The sequence below is a fragment of the Musca vetustissima genome, unplaced genomic scaffold, assembly GCF_032173495.1.
Source record: "Musca vetustissima isolate MV318-11 ecotype Yass unplaced genomic scaffold, APGP_CSIRO_Mvet_v1 utg35050, whole genome shotgun sequence".
Classification (NCBI taxonomy): Eukaryota; Metazoa; Arthropoda; class Insecta; order Diptera; family Muscidae; genus Musca; species Musca vetustissima.
Window position 1 is genome coordinate 49,503 of NW_026872884.1, and position 22,387 is coordinate 71,889.

General features: G+C 35.7%; 3 protein-coding genes across 3 annotated transcripts; 1 reads left to right on the top strand and 2 right to left on the bottom strand.

Annotated features, from left to right (window-relative positions):
• Positions 1 to 146: 146 nt before the first annotated feature.
• Positions 147 to 664, top strand: LOC133321140 (succinate dehydrogenase assembly factor 3, mitochondrial). The gene is made up of 3 exons (XM_061530236.1): positions 147 to 246; positions 303 to 412; positions 473 to 664. Exons 1-3 carry the CDS (start codon positions 165 to 167, stop codon positions 662 to 664), a joined length of 384 nt encoding a protein of 127 aa, XP_061386220.1. The 5' UTR covers positions 147 to 164.
• A 36-nt stretch (positions 665 to 700) lies between these two features.
• LOC133321202 (dihydrofolate reductase) lies at positions 701 to 1,330 on the bottom strand (the record flags this gene model as incomplete). The annotated part of the gene is made up of 2 exons (XM_061530293.1): positions 1,239 to 1,330; positions 701 to 1,175 (listed from the first exon to the last, which is right to left on the bottom strand). Coding segments are annotated over exons 1-2 (555 nt in total), but the record flags the coding sequence as incomplete, so codon positions are not given.
• An 8,778-nt stretch (positions 1,331 to 10,108) lies between these two features.
• LOC133321191 (soluble guanylate cyclase 89Db-like) lies at positions 10,109 to 12,083 on the bottom strand. The gene has a single exon (XM_061530282.1). The coding sequence runs from the start codon at positions 12,081 to 12,083 to the stop codon at positions 10,110 to 10,112; it is 1,974 nt and encodes a 657-aa protein (XP_061386266.1). The 3' UTR covers position 10,109.
• Between the last annotated feature and the right edge of the window lie 10,304 nt (positions 12,084 to 22,387).

A 22,387-nucleotide genomic window follows, 5' to 3' on the forward strand; every position in this document is an offset into this window, starting at 1 on the left:
TTATCAAACTCTGAATGTGAACTACCCTTGCTACAACACTAACGGCAAACATATGTTTTCTATTTTGTTTTTACATAACCTTCAAATAATTTTGTAAATAAACGAATGAAAATTACGTGAAATTTAATTCTAAGCATTTGTTTTAATTAAATATAAATAAAATAATGTCTAAAATACTGGTAGATCAATTGTCACACCCACAAAGAGTACGTATTTTGTATAAAACAATATTACGTTTACACAGAGGTAAGGACAGCCAATCGAACGAAAATTCCAAACTAAAATTTAGAATTTGTTTTCAGGTTTACCGGATGAATTAAAAGATTTGGGCGATAAATATGTTAAGGACGAGTTTCGAAGGCATTTAAAATGTAATCCCATGGAGGCACAATTATTCATGACAGAATGGGCAGTAAGTAAAGAGGAGTAATTTTTATAAAAACGGATTTATTTTTTTATTATTTCAATTTAGAAATATGCAGTGACAATAAGTAAACAATTGGGTATACGCGGCAAACCCTTGGGGACGCTTGGAGACGATTTAGACCAGGAAACGGTGGAAATGTTAAAAGACGATCAGGTTGTGCAGTTGTATGAGTTAATGTTGGCAGCCAAGGGCATTGAAGGCGATGTCATAACAAAAGAAGATATTACCAATAAATAAAAAGAAGCAATTTGTTATTGAATATTAACTTTGTTGTTGTTTTTCCAATATTTTATATTCATATTTGATGTTATTTTCTTCTTGTATGCCCTTGGGTGTTTCTTCGTCTACGTCGACTTCTTTGAAGTCATCTGGAATGCTTGGGAAAAATGTATCACATTCAAAAGTGGCATGTATCTTTGTCAGATATAAGCGATGGCAACGTTCTGAAGCCATAGCCTCGGCATAGACACCACTGCCGCCAACAATCCAAACGGTTTCAATTTGTTTCTTCATTTCATCATCTGTTTCGAGGAATTTCATTGCAGCTTCCAAGTTGGGATAGAGCAGCACACTTGATGGTAAATCTGCTGGCTTCAAAGTTGTACTCAAAACAATATTTAAACGTTCTGCTAATGGACGTTTCGATTCTGGAACACCAAAATAGGTTCTTCTACCCATAATCACAACATTTCGTTTACTTGGATCGCGAACACGTTTTGTGGTGTTGCTGAAGTATTTCAATTCGGACCTGTTTTTGAATAGAATTTGTGTGTGAAATTTATATACTTAAGCTTCTTTACGTTTTACTTACTTTAGGCGCCATGGCAGATCTCCCTTAAGACCAATACCAAAATTTTCACAAACGGCAACGATTAAACTGAATTTGAGCATGGTGAAGCCAATTTAAAATAAATCTTGTCAATAAATTTGCACCTTTACAATTAAAAACAACCTTCTGATTTCGATCTTATCTCGAACTGTATTTTATTGTATGTCTCCTCGAAATATTAACACAGCCGGCACACACACAATTGCAATTTAAGCTTGCATCACTAAATAGAATGAGGAGATAAGGAACAGACTGATAATCAGGAATCAAAACAAAAAGCTCACTAAAGAGAGACCCCAAGATCGAATACATCCCAGTGGGAAAAGTGAGAACGTATTACATTGAGAATCGATTTAGTAATGGATTATAATAATTACATTATATAATGTATCCGGAAGAATCGAGTAAATAATATAATTGAACAAAAAGTTAAATTATTAAAGACATTATAGATGATAAATTATATAATATATCCCAAAGGTAACGAGAGGGTAATTTCAATTGACAAAAAATTCGTACTAATTACCTACTCGTTTCCTAAATGATACGATAAGGTAATGAAATGTTTCACTTTTTTCTTGATTTTTATTTTTGAAGTCCCGTTATCTGTCGACTCTCTCATGTCGGAGTAACAATTTTTCAGTTTTGTCTTTGTCGTGTACCAATAAAGACGTATTTTGTTAAAGCCAGTGGAAAATTATTAGCAAAAAAGAATAAAAAATGAAGTGAAAAAAGAAAAAAAAAAATACAAATTATGAAATTATACTTAACATAATTCCAAAAAACTGGATACCCTCCTTGGACAGCAATCCCTTCAATTAGAATCTGATCTTAAAAAAGTGTAAGTAATGAAATCATAATAAAATATTCCTTTTTCTATATTTTTATTATTGCAACATTTTTTTCAGATAACAATAATGGAAATATTTGTATTGCCTGTGCCCAAAAATATTCTGTGAATACGTTTTATTTTCCTTTTAAAACTATATGTAAAATCGTTATATTTGTAATTATAAAATATATGAATAAAAACAAATGTTTCTCATTTAAACCAACAAATTATTTAATGAAACTCGGAGAATAAATTAAATTAGAATATATTACTAAGGACCTATAAAAAAATACACAATGGCTCATCGATTACATTATGCATTATATGGATAGTATAGGGGAATATATTATGCAGCGTGTTACGGATAATGCATACTGTAATCAATAAATCATAGTGGCTGTGCATTACCCGTTCGTTTACCATTGATTACTTTTTCCCACTGGGATACTGTGAGATGAAGACTATTGTGAATGGATAATGAAGTGGTTAAATGTGGCTTTCATAACTATTTTGAATCAGTTCATTATGGGCCAAATATGTCATTTTTTGATCATAAATAGAGCAGTGGATTTACTTTTGAAACCGAATTGCTTTGTATAGACGCATGAAGCAAGTTCAAAAGAGAATGACAAGAATTGCCGCAATTAAACTCGCCTAATATAAATCAGGACTATGTTTATTTCAGGAATCTACTACTTTCGAAAAATATTAAAAACTAATAGATTATTGCAGTACGGGAGCATACCAAATGGTAAATTCATGGAACTAAGTCTGCTTTTCCACAGGCAGATTTTTATTTGGCAAATTTTTTGTTTTCTCTTTTGAAATTTTCGCTTGCTTTTCCATTAGCAAATTTTTCTTTGCCAAATTTGCGAATCAAAATACAAAAGAAAGAAAATAAAAGTCAAAAGTGTTTGCATTTTAAAAATTTTTATTTATATTTTATTTATTTTTTTATATACTTTATTATATAAATTGCAAAAATTAAAAATTAAACAAGTAAACAAAAGCCGGCTGTGTGTCAGTAAAGCGAATAGGTTCAAAAGGAAATGTCAACAAAATTGTTTTCAACGAATAGAGCAAAGCAGAATTTGCGTGTACGGCAAATTCTGAACAGGCAAATTTTTGTTTTTCTTCCTCGCACCCCTCTCGCCTACAAACTCAGTATTTGCCAAATAAAAGAAACATATGAATATAGGTAACAAGGTACACATGCGTAAAACTTATGAAAGGAACAAAAAGTTTAACTTAAAAATACATTTAATAAATAATTCGTTCTTTCTTCAAGAATGCTAATTTGTAAAGTTTTTATTTGTGTATCAAAGCATGGCATAATTACATAAGGTAGTCTCATGCAGACATATGATTCCAATTCTTTCACAATTTTACTTTTGACAACAATCAGTTTTCAAAATTTAAATTCGAAATGCACGCACAACACGTGTTCAGTGGCAATAATTACAAAATGTTTAATATCCTGAAGTTCCCAACCCCTATTATCTATAAATATAAGTTGTAACCATCTACAGTTATATTTTAAAAACAATGTTGCTCAAAAAATTTAAGATATTTATTACTTGAAATCTTTAGAATGTATAGATATTGAGTTGCAAATTAAAAAGGGTTGGCATTATTAATTTCTCAAATGAGACTACCTTCTGTAATTATGCCATGGATATAAGTTTTTTTATTTGCAACATTCTTTTCATTACCTTTCACACTCTTGAAGTACTTATTTCCAAAACTAATTCCAAATTGCATGATTCGAGCTCTATGGGTTATCCCTAATCTTAATTTTACCAAATTTAGTACCATTTAGTACGCATTAACATAAATCCAATAGCTATCATATTTCCCAATTTAAGGATTTCAGTCCGATATATTTGTACTAAATTTAGTACCATTTAAAATACATTAGTTTGCATTTTCAGAATCCTTCCGCAATCCTACACCCCAACAATGATTCTAATTCACAATTTTAGGATTCCAGCTCTATCGGTTCACCCAAATCTACGTTGGTACCATTTAGTACACATAAATATGAATTTTCAAAAATACATCCATACCCCAACTCTACACCTCAACAACCCTACACTCCAAAAGTAACCTTATTTCCGAATTTCAGTGTTCCAGCTCTATCATTTTACTCAAATCCAAATTTGGTACCATTTAGTACACAATATTACGAATTTCCAAAACTTGCTACCTAGGCCCAATTCCAAACATGATCCCATCTTCAAACATGATCTAAGCTTGGTAAAGCTAATATGTTGTGCAAAGTTTGGTTCAAATTGGGCATTCCAATCGCCTGATATTGGATTTATAAATATTGAAACTGTTGGCCCTTTGTGGGGGAGGTCCCCGAAAAGAGTATACCAATGGGTCCCATCTTTAAACTTTATCTAGGCTTGGTAAAGATAATAGGTTGTACAATGTTTCGTTAAAATTGGATAGTTCGTTTGTATGTTATTATAAAATTAATTTTTAGCACAATTTTGAAAATTTTGTACGGAAGGTACCAGAAACAGTGGACCGATATTCCCCATCTTCGAACATAAACTAAGTTTGGAAGAAATATTAAGATGTGCAAAGTTTGGATGAAATTGATTATTCCCTTCGATAGTTATAGTGCCCACCAGTCGGCCAGACAGACGCACATGTGTAGATCGACTCCAAATTTTCTGAAACGGATTTGATCCAAAGAAACATAAGGGACACATTTTCGCCGTATAAGATGCAAGAATATACATTTTTTTTTGTATATTCTTGCATTAAGAGAAGAACAGGCCATAAATTGACATATCTTCAAGAGTTGTTCAGATTTTCACTTGAAATTATATAGGGACATTCTTGAATTAATGTAGGTTCTAATCAAATCAAAAAACAAAATTGATTTTTTGAAACAGAGAATGCGTGGGATTCCCTCGAATATATGCCCAGTTAAACGGCATATATGTACATTAGAACTTTTTACCGGGTAACCAACTTTATGAGGTTTTTTTTTGACATATTAGCAAAGGAATTGACAATTGAAACGCAACGAAATCCGGCTAAATGTAAACGTAATATTACATGGCATAACTATACAAGGTAGTCTCATTTGAGAAATCGTACCTAATTTATTGCGTTTCGTACAAAAATACTCACCTTCTCACCTTTATAGGGTTAGTTAGACATTCGTATTACCCAAATACGCAAGGGCTTTATTTGCATCTGTGCTAATTGAAAACGGCGAAAATTGGTAAAAAAAAATATATTTTTTAATTGACCGAAAAATGTTTACATGTATAGAAAAACAAATTTTTCAATAACTGAAATTCTTTTTTCAATTGTCAATGTTGAAAATTTTCAACTTTATATTTTTATACGCAATTCGTTTTTGGGTAACATTCATTGAAATACATGTATTTAACTTTTGAGGTGAATAAAATCTCACAACGTTACCTAAAATCCGACGGGGCGTACAAAAATATTCAACTTCCCCACTATGGCAAAATGTTGTGTACGGCCGTATTACCCAAATACGTCGAATACATATCTTCCAACGAATAATACAAACCGCAAAATAAAATTGAAAATTTATTAAATTAATCCACATATTTTTAGTTTCCATTCGAAATTTCAAATTTCCTGAATGTTTTGTTTTTATTTTCAACAAAAGAAAAAAATGAAAAATACGTTCTGTCAAAGTTGAATTTTTTCAACTTGAAATTTTGTACGTTCGACGTATTTCGGCAACATTCATATAAATACATGTGTTCTACTTTTGTGGTGAAAAACGTCGAACGAGCTAGTTGAATTTTAGGTAAGGCTCAAGGTGTATTTAATAAGGTGTAAGTGACAATCATATGGTTTCAAACTTTTTTCTTTATTGTTTGTAAAGTAAATTGTCAAAAACATTTTCAATATTACATTTCGATTTCAAAAATGTTTTTTTAGGTTTTTTTAATAATAAAAATTCATGAAAACTACATTCATAGAGGGGGACGAAAAGGAAACTTAGGCTCAGTTATAACCCCGTTCTCCGATTGGTCCACATATTTTATGTTATGTGTGGAAATCTGTCCAGAAACTCCAGCTACTCATAAAATCGAGGAGATTATGTTAGCCTATATTGGAATCGGCACCTTGATTGATGATTTAGTCTTTGGCCGGGGATTTATGTCCTTCAATTTTCTTTAAGAAGGCAAGAAGCCACTCCATAAAAAATATATTGTAATCCACAATACAAACAACATCACAAGGAGCCATGGACTAATTGTGGGTAACTTAAAATTAATCGCGACCATGTCTTAAACTTTATTTTTCTCTGACCTAAAACCGCCAATTACCTAAGAATACTCAAATTCATCAATTATTCCTGAAAGAATAGTTCTTGACAAAAATAAATTAATAATTGTTTTTGGTTATTTTTGTCAAAAACTTATTGTCAGCATGACAATTTAATTTCTATAACAACAATGTTGTTTTTGTAACATATTTGTTGTTGTATCTGATGCATACACCTTATTAAATACACCTTGGTAAGGCTGTAAAATGAAAAATAAATTCCATAAAATGTTACGCATGGCGATTGGCAAATTTTTAACAAATTAAAAAAATATTTTTTCTAGAGCTCCACATTGTTCTCAAGATTTAAGGTTTTATAGGCAGGAAACTTAAAAATATTAATAAATATACATGATTCAAAAATGTTGGTACTGGACACAAATATTAATAAATATACATGACTCAAAAATGTTGGTACTGGACACAAGATTTGCGTGCATTTCGAAGGAAGATATTTTCGTTTAAATTTTGAAAGCTGAATGTTGTCAAAAGCAAATTTATGAAAAAATTGGAAACATATGACTGCATGGGACTACCTTGTATAGTTATGCCATGGTAGCTTATATGCATGATGCAATAATAAAGTGATGTATCAAAACAAAAACCTGTGTTATTGTCTCGATTATCTGTCAAAAATTTTCATATAATATTTTAAATGGTTGGCAACACTGTACATCCAATTCAAGTAGAAATTACCCACTTTGACAGTTAATCAAGACATCAGCTGCGCTAAATGGACTACCTATTCATTGTGCCATGCTCATAAGTAAGAATATTTCATACACATGCTCCATCCTACCATGCGTCGTCAATATCGGTCCACTTTTTGGAGTTTTTAGGAAAAATCTCTATTAAAAATTATGGTTTACATAAATCGGTTTGTAGAATTTTTGTATAGTCTCACTTGAGAAATTTAAAATGGCAACCCCTTTTTTTAGAGGCAGAGAACTTCAAAATAGTCCCAATTTAGATTAGGCGAGTTTACTTGCGGCAAGTCTTTGTTTGTAGGAGAGAAGGGCAAGGGGAATAGAAATTGAAAAAAATTGCTCGTACCGACAATTTTCTGGCAATTTGTTTTGTGTATTTTGTTTGTAGTGTCAGTAATTTAATTTACCAATCCAGAACATTGTCACAAAATGTAAAAACAAATTTTTGAAACCGAATTGCCTAGTATAGACGCTGATTCAAATTCAAAAGAGAACGATAAGAATGGCCGCAAGTAAACTCGCCTAATCTAAATCAGGACGTATACACCTAAGTCTGTTTTTACACGGTAGATTGGTTCCAGAAGAAGCCGTGCAAAAAACCGTGTAAAAAAGGTAATTCCCCTAAATAAGGGGACATTAGACTTGAGAAAAAACAGCTGTTTTCCGATTTCTATCTCGATGACCATGGCCTATAAATAAGGTCACCAAGATAAAAATCGAAATCGGAAAACAGCTGTTTTTTTTCAAGTCTAATGTCAAAAATTTCGACTTTGTTTACGTTTTCATAATGGAAGTCAATTCACAATAATGCATTTTGACAGCAAACTTGTGAGGTATCGATTATCAGCTGGTCTCCCTGTGTGACCTTATTTATAGGCCATGTTGGTGACCTTATTTATAGGCCATGCTGGTGACCTTATTTATAGGCCATGTTGGTGACCTTATTTATGTAACAGGCAAAAGGGGAATTCACACAAATCTTTAAGAATATGCATAGAACCACTTTCTGAGTCGATTTACGCATGTCCGTCCATGTATTTTTGTGAACAAAGTGCAGGTGGCATTTATGATCCGATTTGGATGAAATTTGGCATAGGTCGCTTATTTGGCCCAAGGACGAACCCTATTGAAATTGGGAAAAATCGGTTCAGATTTTGATACACCTCCCATATATATTTTCGTCCGATTTAATATAAATGGTGCACCAAAGTCCCTATATATCTTTCGATTTGGACGAAATTTGGCACAGCGTAATGAATTAGGCCTAGAATGATGTGTGCTGAGTTTCATGAAAATCGGTCTGATTTAGATATAGTTTCCATATATATTTTAGTCCGATTTTAGGCAAATAGTGCATCAAAGTCCCTATATATCCTTCGATTTGTTCGAAATTTGGCATAGCGTACTGAATTAAGTCTAGAACGATGTGTGTTAAATTTCGTGAAAATCGGTTCAGATTTAGATATAGCTTCCATATATATTTTAGTCCGATTTTAGGCAAATAGTGCATCAAAGTCCCTATATATCCTTCGATTTGCTCGAAATTTGGCATTGCGTACTGAATTAAGTCTAGAAAGATGTGTTTTAAATTTCTTTAAAATCGGTTCAGATTTAAATATAGCTCCCATATATATTTTCGTCTGATTTTATGTAAATATGCCCTATATACCCTTCCATTTGCAAGAAATTTGGATTTATAAGTAAATGAAGAACTCAAAATGTGGCCGAATGCAAAAAAAAAATACTGAAATAAGTGTAACCTAACATGTGACAAGTTTCGATGAAATCGGTTTAGATTTCGATATTTTGCTTTAAATTTATTTACATAATTTTGTCCCATTGTAAGAAGCAACTCTATATCTGACAAAAAGTTGGTATAGGTTGCAGAATGACATGTTTAATTTCATGTTAATGGTCCTTCAAAAATGCGACGTCTGTTAGGATTCCATCTGTTGGATATACCCAAAGTGTTGAAGGGTATCATATAGTCGGCCCCGTCCGACTTTACTGCTTTCCTTACTGGTTTTAATTTTACAACATATATTTATAATACATATATCTATATATATATATATATATTGTAATAGCCAAAGAATTCATTGACAAAAAATGTAACAATAATTATTCAGTAAAAAAAGAAACGGAAACTGCACGTTTTGGCGATACAAAAACGAAAAATTGACTTCGCTAGCGGTTCGTTTTCGTGTCTTTTTTCTTAGAGGGTCTACTTATAAGAACAATTCCTTAATTCCTACTGGACACACGAACCGGTTCTCCTCCTCCTCACTTAAATGCAGCCAATATAGGTTTCATCCTTCCTGTATTTGGAAAGAGGACAGATTGTGTAAATTTCTAATTTCATGGTCCAATTACTATTTCATTGCATGCACTACAAAAGACAATAGACTAATGGGTATGCAGTCCTTTGATCCTATCAAATATAACCTCTCCAACTAAACGTTATGGAGAATATCAAAATATGTTATAAAAATGCAAATTGAGTAATGGAATTTATGACCATCATAAAATCCGCCTATGGACACATTCTAATCAAGTTTTCTTACACTACTGTCACAAAATAAAATTACTACAATATGCTCTTTTATGGTAGCTATTACAATTTAGAAATTAAATGTGAAAGTGAGCTTCTCCTCCTCCTCCTACTACCCAATAGTTGTGGCCTCCCACAATGAAACAAATTAATCATTTACTTTTATGATATGTTTGCCAATAGTTTTCTTTTATATTTTTATTAATAATAAATGTGTGTGTATATATTATTCTAGACATTTTCTTTATTTCTTTCATTCTTCAATACTTATTGTTTAACAATTACAAATTACTTAACAAACTTTTTGTGTATGAGAGTGTGTGTCTTACTTAAGCCAAATAATAAAACAAACTAGCAAATTTATTTTTTGCCACCCTTAATCCTATTTCCTCATTCTCCTTCCATTTTCATGTTTACTTTCCTTTTTTTGCTCTTTACTCTTTTGGTGTGTCCACTAACCAAAAAGTTTCCATTTCACCTTTACCCTTAACCTTGACATGACCTCGTGAAACAACTTTATAGCCAACTTCTTCGACTTTTTTCGCCGTATTAAATGACAGATGGATTTTAAATGGTTCACTGGTGCTTTCCATGCGTGAAGCGGTATTGACAGTGTCGCCGAACAGGCAATACCTGGGTACCTTCAAACCCACCACACCAGCAACCACAGGACCCGAGTTGATACCAATACGTATTGAGAGATCGGGGATTTGTAGCGACTTCACTTTTTTAATAAGCCGCAGAGCCAAATCGCAAGCATGTTCGGCATGTAGAGGATTAACATCGGGCGCCCCCGAGACAGCCATATAAACCATGCCCACCGTTTCAACTTTGTAAACAAACGGAGATATGATTTCTTCATCGATGGCGGTGAAAACGGTATTTAGGGTAGTCACCGCCAACATGGCATCCTGTATCTTATTCGAATCGCCATTATAGACATTCATAACCTCAATAAAAATTACGGATACTTCATCAAATGATTGACACGTGGCCTCCTCACCATTACGCATACGTTCTGCAATTGGCCGAGGTATCATGGAGTAGAGTAACTCATCTCCTTGTTTCTTCCATGAATCTGCCAAATCCAATGACTTTTCCAATTCATCCGAACGCATTTCCTCCTTTTCAAACATCATTTCCAATTTGGAACAGTGTTGCCAACCGGCCATTACCAATTCACGACTCAGGCCATGGGGATTCAGATCATTTATAAACAAACCAATGCCATGTAACTCATCCAAATTCTCTATGAGTGGACTGCACAGAAATATCAATGAATCCAAATCTTTCATATAGAACATTTGCCCCTTAATCAAAATCGATTTAAAGAAATGCGATGACTTCCGTTCCCCCGTGGCCAAATCCACCTCATCATCACTATCTTCATTTTCCTGCTCCGATTTACGCAGTGTGGCACTGGCCTCGGAAAATTCCATTTCATCGAAATTTTCAAAATCCATATTCATAGCAGCATCATAGGCCGCCTTGTTCCGTCCCGTGCGCAGCAGCTCAAATTCAAACAGGACTGTACGCATATTCACCAAGGTATCCCATTCGATTTTTGTGCCCTTGGGACGGCGACATTCAAATAAATCCATAACATGCGAACCAATGAAACTCTTGGGATTCTTTCCCGGGTTGTGTAGAATCCAGGTTTCAACAATTTTCTCTCCAGCATGGGTGATGCACATATCGTGGTCCAGCACAATGGTAAAGGGGAACAAATCCAAAAATACACTCATATTTATAGGCGGTAAACTTAAATGTGACGGATGCGCCGTGACATTGATACGCTTGGCCATATAATCCCGATTATCAAAATCCAAACGATATTTAACAATAACTGTCAATGGTGTGTCGGATAATTTAATGGGCCCCGCTGTACCTCCCGCAATATCATTTTGTGATTCCAAAACATAGGCCTTTATATCGAGGCCATAAAATTCCTTGGCCACCTCTGCCATTTGACCCATTAAATATTTCGACATACCGGTACGTCCACTGCGATATACAATCACTGCCCCGTCATTATCCATGTGGGTCAGCTGCATCGAGGGCGACTTCATTTTCGGATATGTAAAACGCATTTGCAAATGGATATTATCAATGGATTGCAGGAAATCACAATAATACCGTCCCGTCGAACGTATCATCTTATCGTAACCGAAGTTACTGAAGAAGCGCACAAAACATTTACCAAAAAAATTCATAAAAAAATCAAATGTCTGGCCGGTGCAAGCAGCCAGGGCGGCGGCGAAGTCTGGCATCAATTTATCCGGATAAATTTGATGGGTCTTAAATGAGTTATGCTTACAATCGACAATTTGGCAAACTTGCTTCCACACATCCTGGCCATATTCCTTCTGTACATAGAAGGCCACGCTCTCATATAACATGCCATACATTTTGCTTGCGGAGTCTTGTCGGGTTATTTGCTTTGTACTTCCTTAATGGGAGAAGATGGTGGGTGGGTGTGTGGTTATGAGTTTCTCTTCGTCTGTCAGGATGGGAATAATGTGATTATGAAGCAGCAGGCAATCTGTAAAAGACAGTGAAGGGGAAAAGGTTAGATACAAAATTTTAAAGGACGCTATGTACAAATATATACGGTAGATGGGTAGGTTTTTAAAGGAACAATAGACAAATCAGAGGCTTCATTTTCGAAGTCGCAAGAATACAGAAAACGGATAAGCGATTTTCTAGTAATACGGAATGTGGACACCCCGATTGGCATTAATTATAAATCGCTGCCAAAATAGGATGGTTGGGTCTTATGTAATGAGTAAAGTACTTCCGAGTGGCCGCTATACAACGAAGTCAAACGCCATAATTTTAACATTTTTTTTTTAATTTTATTGAATGAAAGCAAAAAACCATGCGGACAGTAGCAGCACGTAATGCGATGGAGAACTATCGTGTGAAAAGGAGAGAGGAGCAAGGTATTTTCAGAAAAAAGAAGAAAGAGCAAGAAAAACGTGGTCGTGAGCAAATCGAGATGTACAGGAGTCAGAATGAAGTCCGAAAATTCTACCAACGGGTAAAACACCAAACCGAAGGCTTTAGTGTAGGCAAATCCTCCTGTAGAGATGAAGAAGGAAATCTGGTGACAGATACAAACAGCGTGCTGAGGATCTGGAAGGAGCGTTTTGAAAAACTTCTGGTATCAAATAGTGGCAGTGAAGTGGATACCCCAAAACCAATAATAGATGACCTAGCCAAGATGAAGTCAGAATAGCAATCAGTCGGAAGGAGCGTTTTGAAAAACTTCTGATATCAAATAGTAGCAGTGATGTGGGTATCCCAAAACCAATAATAGATGACCTAGCCAAGATGAAGTCAGAATAGCAATCAGTCGGATGAAGAATAATAAAGCAGCAGGTGCCGATGGATTACAAGCCGAATTATTCAAGACTGGTGGTCAGATGCTGGTAAGGAGCATGCACCAGCTGATTAGTACAATTTGGCTAGAAGAATGTATGCCCAATGATTGGAACCTCAGAATCCAACTATAGAGGAATAAGACTCCTTCCCATCGCATATAAAGTGCTATCCAGCGTACTGTGTGAACGACTGAAGCCAATGGTCAATGACATTATTGGACAATACCAATGTGGCTTCAGACCTGGCAAATCCACCACTGACCAGATTTTCACTCTGCGCCAAATCCTGGAAAAAACCACGAAAAACACATCGACACATTCCACCTATTCGTCGACTATTAAGCCGCATTCGACAGCCCTATCCGTTCAGAGGTGTATAAAGCCATCTCTGACCATGCCATGTCTGGCATTCCTTCAAAATTAATTCGGCTATGCAGGATAACTTTAACAGGCACAAGATCAGCAGTTAAAGTCGGAAAGGACCTATCGGAGCCCTTCAATACCGAACGAGGATTCAGACAAGGTGACAGTTTGTCGTGTGATCTATTTTAACATCCTGCAGGAAAAGGTCATACGAGACGTAAAGGTGAACAGAAATGGCACTCTGTACACCAAACAACATATGTTACTCGCCTACGCCGATGTCATCGATATAATGGATCGAACATTGCGAGCGGTAGCAGCCACCTTTGAACAAATTGAGAAGAAGTCGCAAGAATACAGAAAACGGATAAGCGATTTTGTAGTAATACGGAATGTGTACACCCCGATTGGCATTAATTATAAATCGCTGCCAAAATATGATGGGTCTTATGTAATGAGTAAAGTACTTCCGAGTGACCGCTATACAACGAAGTCAAACGCCATAATTTTTACATTTTTTTTTTAAATTTTATTGAATGAATGCAAAAAACCCTGCGGTCAGTAGCAATACGTAATGCGACGGAGAACTATCGGGAGAAAAGGAGAGAGGAGAAACGTATTTTCTGAAAAAAGAAGAAAGAGCAAGAAAAGCGTGGTCGTGGGCAAATCGAGATGTACAGGAGTCAGAATGAAGTCCGAAAATTCTACCAACGGGTAAAACACCAAACCGACGGCTTTAGTGCAGGCACATCCTCCTGTAGAGATAAAGAAGGAAACCTGGTGACAGATACAGACAGCGTGCTGAGGAGCGTGAAGGAGCATTTTGAAAAACTTCTGGTATCAAATAGTGGCAGTGAAGTGGATACCCCAAAACCAATAATAGATGACCTAGCCAAGATGAAGTCAGAATAGCAATCAGTCGGAAGGAGCGTTTTGAAAAACTTCTGATATCAAATAGTAGCAGTGATGTGGGTATCCCAAAACCAATAATAGATGACCTAGCCAAGATGAAGTCAGAATAGCAATCAGTCGGATGAAGAATAATAAAGCAGCAGGTGCCGATGGATTACCAGCCGAACAATTTATTCAAGACTGGTGGTCAGATGCTGGTAAGGAGCATGCACCAGCTGATTAGTACAATTTGGCTAGAAGAATGTATGCCCAATGATTGGAACCTCAGAATCCAACTATAGAGGAATAAGACTCCTTCCCATCGCATATAAAGTGCTATCCAGCGTACTGTGTGAACGACTGAAGCCAATGGTCAATGACATTATTGGACAATACCAATGTGGCTTCAGACCTGGCAAATCCACCACTGACCAGATTTTCACTCTGCGCCAAATCCTGGAAAAAACCACGAAAAACACATCGACACATTCCACCTATTCGTCGACTATTAAGCCGCATTCGACAGCCCTATCCGTTCAGAGGTGTATAAAGCCATGACTGCGTTAGGCATTCCTGCAAAATTAATTCGGCTATGCAGGATAACTTTAACAGGCACAAGATCAGCAGTTAAAGTCGGAAAGGACCTATCGGAGCCCTTCAATACCGAACGAGGATTCAGACAAGGTGACAGTTTGTCGTGTGATCTTTTTTAACATCCTGCTGGAAAAGGTCATACGAGACGTAAAGGTGAACAGAAATGGCACTCTGTACACCAAACAACATATGTTACTCGCCTACGCCGATGTCATCGATATAATGGATCGAACATTGCGAGCGGTAGCAGCCACCTTTGAACAAATTGAGAAGAAGTCTGCCAAAGTGGGTCTGGTAGTAAACGGTGAGAAGGCCAAGCTGATGGTATCAACGCGCAAGACGTCCAGTAGACTCGGACCAACTGTGGAATTTGAGAACTACAGCTTCGAGGTAGTTAAAGATTTTTTATACCTTGGTGCCGCCATAAATAAAACGAATGGCCTCAGTTTTGAAATTCGGAGAAGGATTGTGATGGCCAACAGATGCTACTATGGTCTAAGTGAGCAGTTTAGAAACAATGCCACCTCCCACCAGACCAAACTCACACTTTACAAGACGCTGATACTATCCGTGCTGTTATATGGATCTGAAGCATGGGTACTTGTGCAAGCAGATGAGATAGCTCTTAGAGTGTTTGAAAGAAAAATTCTCCGAAAGATCTACGGGCCGATCTGCGTTGACGGTGAATATCGCCGTCGAATGAACCATGAGTTGAACCAGCTATTTTCGGACATCGACATTGTTAGACTATTGAGCCGCAGCGACTACGTTGGCTAGGTCATGTTGTAAGAATGGATGAAGATGCCCCAGCCCAGAAGACATATAAAAGCGAACCAGCTAATGGTTCACGCAGAAGGGGAGGGCCACGAATACGATGGAAAATCAAGTCGAAGACAACATTGCCGAAAATGGTCTTTCAAAATGCAAAAAACTGCGCAAAAGACCGACGCGCCTGGAAATCTTTTCTAAGCTCGGCTTATGGAACGAAAGTTCTGTTACAAGCCAGCTAAGTAAGAAATAAAAGCTGTACTGTACGTAGTATGCTCGAAATATCTGGGTTAAACAGTAGTCATACAGATATCCCACGAAGATAAATTGGGAAATTGTCAATTTGGAAAAGGATACTTTTAGAAGGATTATCAATGTTATAGTGCGTTTACATTGTACCGGATTTCGTTAACCCAGTGGGTTGTCAATTCCATTATATACATGTCAAATAAATCCTCATAAAGTAGGTTAACCTGGTAAAAAGTAAAAAGTGAGCATATTAAGAACATGTTTGCAAAATTTATCGAAGTTGTAAGAGCGAACCTTAAAAGGATAATTTTAAACGGATAATAAAACTTATAAAAACGGACCTTAAGAGCATAGTTTTAGTTATAGGAGTGAACTTTAAAAGTGTAGTTTAGAAAGGATTATCAAAGTCATAAGAGTGCAATAAGAAGGATTAACAACTTTTTTAAGCTTATTGTATGAAGTTTTTTTTTTTCAATTTTGATTAAAGCAGTGCAGGAAAACTCACATGTCACCAGTTTAATGCTGTACAGTTAAGGAATATTTATAAGATTAGTATCTCCTTGTATGCTGCTTAAGCCTTTAATACGACCCCTTAACATTTCCTTCGAACTGTAGTGTAATAACCACAACACAAAGTACGGAATTTTCTCAGATATCCTCTAATGTTTCATGTTGATTGTATGTGTAGCTGTGGTTACGATTGCAAAGTATTGGTGTTTGTGGGTGTTACATACAGTAACTGGGTTTGCTCATGGGAAACATCTGTGTGTGTGTTCGCGTATATGTGTTTGTGAACCTATTGCCTTAAGGCCTTTGGTAAAAGCTTTTAAAAGATGTGAAACGTGATAAACACAAAAGTAAAAGCAAAGAAAACACGCAAACACACAAAGACCAACCGAAGAAGTCATCTCGATTTAAATTTGATTTATTACTTGATTGCTTACTGATGCTGCTGCTCGCTATTCAATGTCGTTCATTGCGTATAGAAATGTTAATATTTGATTGTATTTAATGGGAGGAATACGCGATACGCACACATACACACAATGATTGGGTGGGCGAACAATGTTGAGGGAATTTCTATGAAATTTTTAAGATAACTTTGAACTGTAATTTAAAGTCACTTACAATTTTTTTTTGACTCAAAGGCTTTTGGTAATAGGATTTTGTGTCAGATCTATTATTTCGCATTCAGAGAATCAGATAATTTTTAAATCATATTAAGCTGTCATTTGTATTCTTAGCGTTGGACAGAAATTTCAATGATAACAATGTCTTCATTTGAGGAAAATGTTTTCAGGTTCAGAGGTCTTCACAAATATACAGCATTTCATTGTTTTTTTGAGTTAAAATATGTTGACGTAAATCATTAATAATTGGAAATGTCTTTACTGTATTGTATTAATTTACTGGAAGCAAAAATTCACCGATACACGACAACCAATCCAATCGAGTCTCGTGCCTAAGAAAATAATAGTTGGGCGCCAAAATAGAACGACCAATTTATTTTTTTAATTTTCATTTATTAAAATTAAAAATTTAATTAATTAAAATTTTAAATTAAGTCAATTTATGTACTATACTTAATGCCTGCAGTATTAATGACGGCTATACATAAATGGTATCCTTTGCCGTTTCCATTCATATCCTCTGTCATTATGACCGTTAATAATATAATTTCCAAGAATTGAATTCTAATGTTAAAAGTTAGACAGTCGATAAAGAATTATTCCAATGTTTCGTTGCTTTCTCCACAGGCTCTGCACTTACTTTTTCCTTTGAGAATGACTGGCTCACCAATTTTTTCTGTCCAGATGTTTTTTTTATAAATTGAAAGACTGAAAGCCAAACCACAGTAACAAAGTTAAAAAAAATCAAAAACTCCTTAAAGGGGAAATAAGATAACATGGAGATATATTGAACATCTTCTACTGGGAACCCAAATTTTAAATTAATATACAAATCTGGTGTACAATGAAACCACTTCTGTAGTGCATTGTCGACGTCAGATGCATGCATCATCGAATCAAAAGCTGTAACTGTCTAATAGGATATGCTAAAGAAAACAGTCATTGTGGCATGAAGATGAGCACTGCATCCGAATCTTCAGTGAAATGACTAACCAGAAATTATGCTGTCTTCCTCTTTCGTGCCTCGGAGCAAAGATTGCCACGAGGCACAACAGAGACGAGCTCTGATATTCAGTGATCGACGAAAACAGTGCACCTGGAAAACTAAAAAGGAGACCCTAAAAAGCATGATGTCATCAATAAGATAATGGAGAACCTGCTGCAAGGGGAAGCATTGATCTCTGCCGTTTCAAGGAGGAAATCAAAGAAACTCTCAAACTTTGACAGAGGGTGACGATGCCCGCTCTAATATGATAAAGGCAAGCGCTACATCCGAATCTTCCAGTGACTCCTAACCAGAAATTACGAAAGAGGAAGACAGCGGCTAGTAGTGTTAAGCAGCCGCCATCCTGCTACAGTTTAAGTCATCAAAGATCATAGAAGCCCTGAGAAAACTTGTGGCAAATATTGTCCCAATAAATGAGACAATCAAATTAGGTGTTGATGAAAAAGCATCTTCGTCAATTACAAAAGGCAACGGTCTTCGTCAGAGGTTGGGGCAGCGAGTTCAGAACAGAAAGCATTATCGAAGTATTTAGTCTACAAAACAGAACGCTGCTGGTGCAGAAATGGGAATTTTTCCACAGGTAGGATGAAGAATATAGAACTCTACTTGTGGTGGGCCTAGATAGATCCCCAATGGCAAGTCTGACCAAGAATAATTTTGTGTCAACAAAGACAATAGAAGCCCTGGTACAACTAGTGCCAGATATTGTTGAGGAAAAGGAGTCTTCCTCAATTAAAAATGGCAACCGTCTTCGTCAGAGGTTAGATCAGCGTGTTCAGAACAGAACGCATGCTCGAAGTATTTTGTTTCAAAACACAACGCTTCTGGTGAATAAATGGGAAGTCTTTCACAGGTAGGATATAGAATATGGAACTCTACTTGTGATGGGCCTAGACAGATTTTCGATGACAAGTCTGATCAAGACTAAGTGCAAGCCACACTAGGTGTTCAAAGCAGTATTCTTAAAGATTGAAAAGGCAATGATTGGAGAGGAGGATGCCATAATGAACCGCGAGGAAAAAACACCTTGCAACAAGAGTGAGGGAGCCGAAGAGAAGATAATCGACTCCCAAGAGTTCCGTTTACCAGAGGACAATTGACAGAAATCATCCAGATAAACCTCCATCGGAGTGTGACCGCAATCCTGTACAAATATTGCCAGGAGGCACAAAATGAAAAATTTTCCGCAGGGAGGATAAAGGAGATTGAACTCTAATTGTTGTGGGCTTAGACAGATATTCAATGGCAAGTTTGATCAAGACTAGATGCAAGGCGCACTATGTGTCCAAAGCAGTTTTCTTCAAGATTGAAAAGGTATGGATTGGAGAAGAGGATGCCAAAAAGTGTAGCGAGGAAAAACCACCAACAAGAGTGAGAGAGCCGAGGAGAAGATAACTGACTTCCAAGAGGACCGTTTACCGGAGGACAATTGACGGAAGTTATCCAAGTAAACCTCCATCATAGTGAGATGGCAACACTGGATCTGAAGGAAAGAATAGGTAAACGGCATTATATTTTTGCAGGGTTAATCCATTTTATGAGGATTTTGAAAAATAGGCAATGTAATAGACAATTGAAGCCCACTAGGTTAACTAAATCCGGTGCAATGTAAATGTACTATAAAGGTAAAACTCCTTGTACATTAGAACTTTTTATCGGGGTTAACCTACTTTATGAGGATTTATTTGACATATATGCAAAGGAAATGACAATTGAAACCCACTGGGTTAAATGTAAACGTACTGTAATATACACATCGGTTTAAGACAGATAACTTGGACTGTAAAAAAACAAGGTCTCTAGATAAAACCACATAAATTACCAACCATATTATGATTGTCTATGACAATCGAATCATATTTTTTCAAAAGCATAATCCTTGAAAATTACGATTATTTGTAGTGGTTTTTATTCTGCTTCACTGTCCTCAATTCCATTGAACCATTTAATATACCGCTGAAACATTCTGTTCAGAGACTGGGAGAATATCCTCCAGAGTATTAGCATGAAATATTTGTGGTTTCAAAAGTTAATATTAACCCAATGGAAAACATAGAACAAGTCAATAACTTATTTACATCATAGTAAATACATATTTCACTGTGATGTGTATTTTTTTCATACACGCATACGAGTTGTGTAGGTATGTATAGGTTTGGGAATGTTTGATGGTGGTTATTATGGCAAACATATACACAGCCGCATACAAAGGACACAGGCAAACATACATACGAACATCCCGCAAGTATACAATTCAACGACACATACAAATTGTGGTTGAAATTGTGAAGTGAAGCGTCGTATAAAGCGCTACAGGTGTTCGAAGACATGGAGTGTAGTAATTCAATATTAAATATTAAAGAGGATTAACGTTTTTTTGTTATTTTTTCTCTTTAAACAAACATTTCTATTTAATTTTTTTGTTCATAATTCTAATTAAATTTTTAGTTAAATTGCCAACTAATGTTTCACAGAGTTTTTATTTAAAGGACCATTCGAGTAAACCTTGATTATTTTATTTTTAAAACACAAAAAAAATGGTAAATTCCTTGGATAGGGGATTGAATTCCATTGAACATATTTGTATTAAATAATATCGCCTTTTTTTCTTAATCAAATCTCTTTTTTAAATATCAATTTTCATAAGCTCCAAACAACGTTTACCCATGTCAAAATCAACAACAAAAAATCTGCTTATTAACATTCCACATTCATTGTTTCCTACCCATGTGAAACCAAATCAAATACACTTTGTGTGACCTTCAATCCCGTTTATCACGTTCATTCATGTAAACCAAATATTTACTTTAATTTTTGTTAGCTTTTGGTTCCTTCTTTCCTTTATTTATTTACTATCAATTCCTTGATCAGCAAGAATCACAATCACACTTTACACTTGATTTGTTTTTGTTGTTGTTTTTTCTTCTTCTATTTTTTAAAGTTCTCTTAACATCAAGAAAACACACATGCCGAGTTAGCTCTTATCTAAATATTATTTTATGTGAACACGCACAGGCAGGCACGAACACACTCGTGCTAACACTCCAAAGGACCAAATGGAACTACTGTGACCGTCTTCAAAAAATAAACGAAAAGCAACAACTAAATATGCTTTATGTGAAACTCCAGCATATCGTTTGAGGCTAATAATACAAACAACAACAACAGCCAACAGGAAGAAATTATATGACAAGAGAACACTCACAGCATCACACACATATACTCACACCATTTTCTGTAAGGAGAACACACAAAAGAAAACTGACACAATGTATTCTCCTACAGATGACAAATGACAAACAAATGCGTGCTGTGTGTCAGTTCTGCCTTGACAAAGGCTATCATGTCAATGCGTGTGGAGTGTATGTTAAATTGTTTATTGGTTACACTTGACATACACAGCAACTGAGAAAATACATCAAGTCATCATCTGACTGTCTGCCTGTCTTCTTCAGTGGCATCGTTTTTTACCAAATGTCACTTCGATTTGCACTTAAAGTCTTGCATGCACAATGTCATCAATTGAATTACGGTAAACACAATTACTTTTTCACTCGCTCTCACACACACACACAATCTCTCTCCCGGTTTTGCTTACTTTGTCATATGTTGAAATGTATGCTGCTCATCTACACTGTTGCTCCGGCTGCCGCCATTAATTGTGCTGGTACGTACATATGTGCGTATGATGTACAAGAAATATGATTTCCGAGTTTGTGTAACACGACGAAGCGCTATGTTGGTCGTTTGTGTTGAAAGTAAAACAACAACGATGTGTTGATGGGGAGACGATTAAGAAATGGAGTTGCTGCGCAAGAATTTTTGTTCTTTTACCGATTGTTATGTTTCAATGATGTTTTTCCCGCGCGTTTTTTTCTGTTTCTTGTGATGCTACGAGATATTTGTCGCTCTCTTTATTTTTTCTTTGTAAATGTAACGAAAATAGCGCGTTCTTTGCTTTGTTAGCTGTGTTCGACGAATGAAATTTGAAATGCTTTGGCAATGGCCTTTTATAGCTTTTGTTGGTTCCTTTCGTTTGTTCTACTTGTGTGTGTGTGGTGTGGTGTCAGAATTCACTTGCCATTTGTCAACTTTGCAACATGCCATTACACACACACACAGACACACTTGGCCAAACACTTTCTTTGTGGAAGTGAGAGGGGTTGAATTTCGTACCCCCTTAACTTTTAGTTCAAAGTAAATATGTTTGTTGGTTGGTAAAAGCCATACTTGTATATTAATGACTATTGAATGATGAGAGAGATGTCCTTTCAGTCGTTTCGCGAAAATATGATATTGTCGATGAGATAGGAATGACGATACAGAAA

Excerpts from the sequence above, each read along its gene's own strand:
- LOC133321140 (XM_061530236.1), top strand. The coding sequence starts at position 165 with ATGTCTAAAATACTGGTAGATCAATTGTCACACCCACAAAGAGTACGT. Across the intron at positions 247-302 it reads AATATTACGTTTACACAGAG|GTTTACCGGATGAATTAAAA; the intron begins GTAAGGACAGCC and ends ATTTGTTTTCAG. Across the intron at positions 413-472 it reads TATTCATGACAGAATGGGCA|AAATATGCAGTGACAATAAG; the intron begins GTAAGTAAAGAG and ends ATTTCAATTTAG.
- LOC133321191 (XM_061530282.1), bottom strand. The coding sequence starts at position 12,083 with ATGTATGGCATGTTATATGAGAGCGTGGCCTTCTATGTACAGAAGGAA.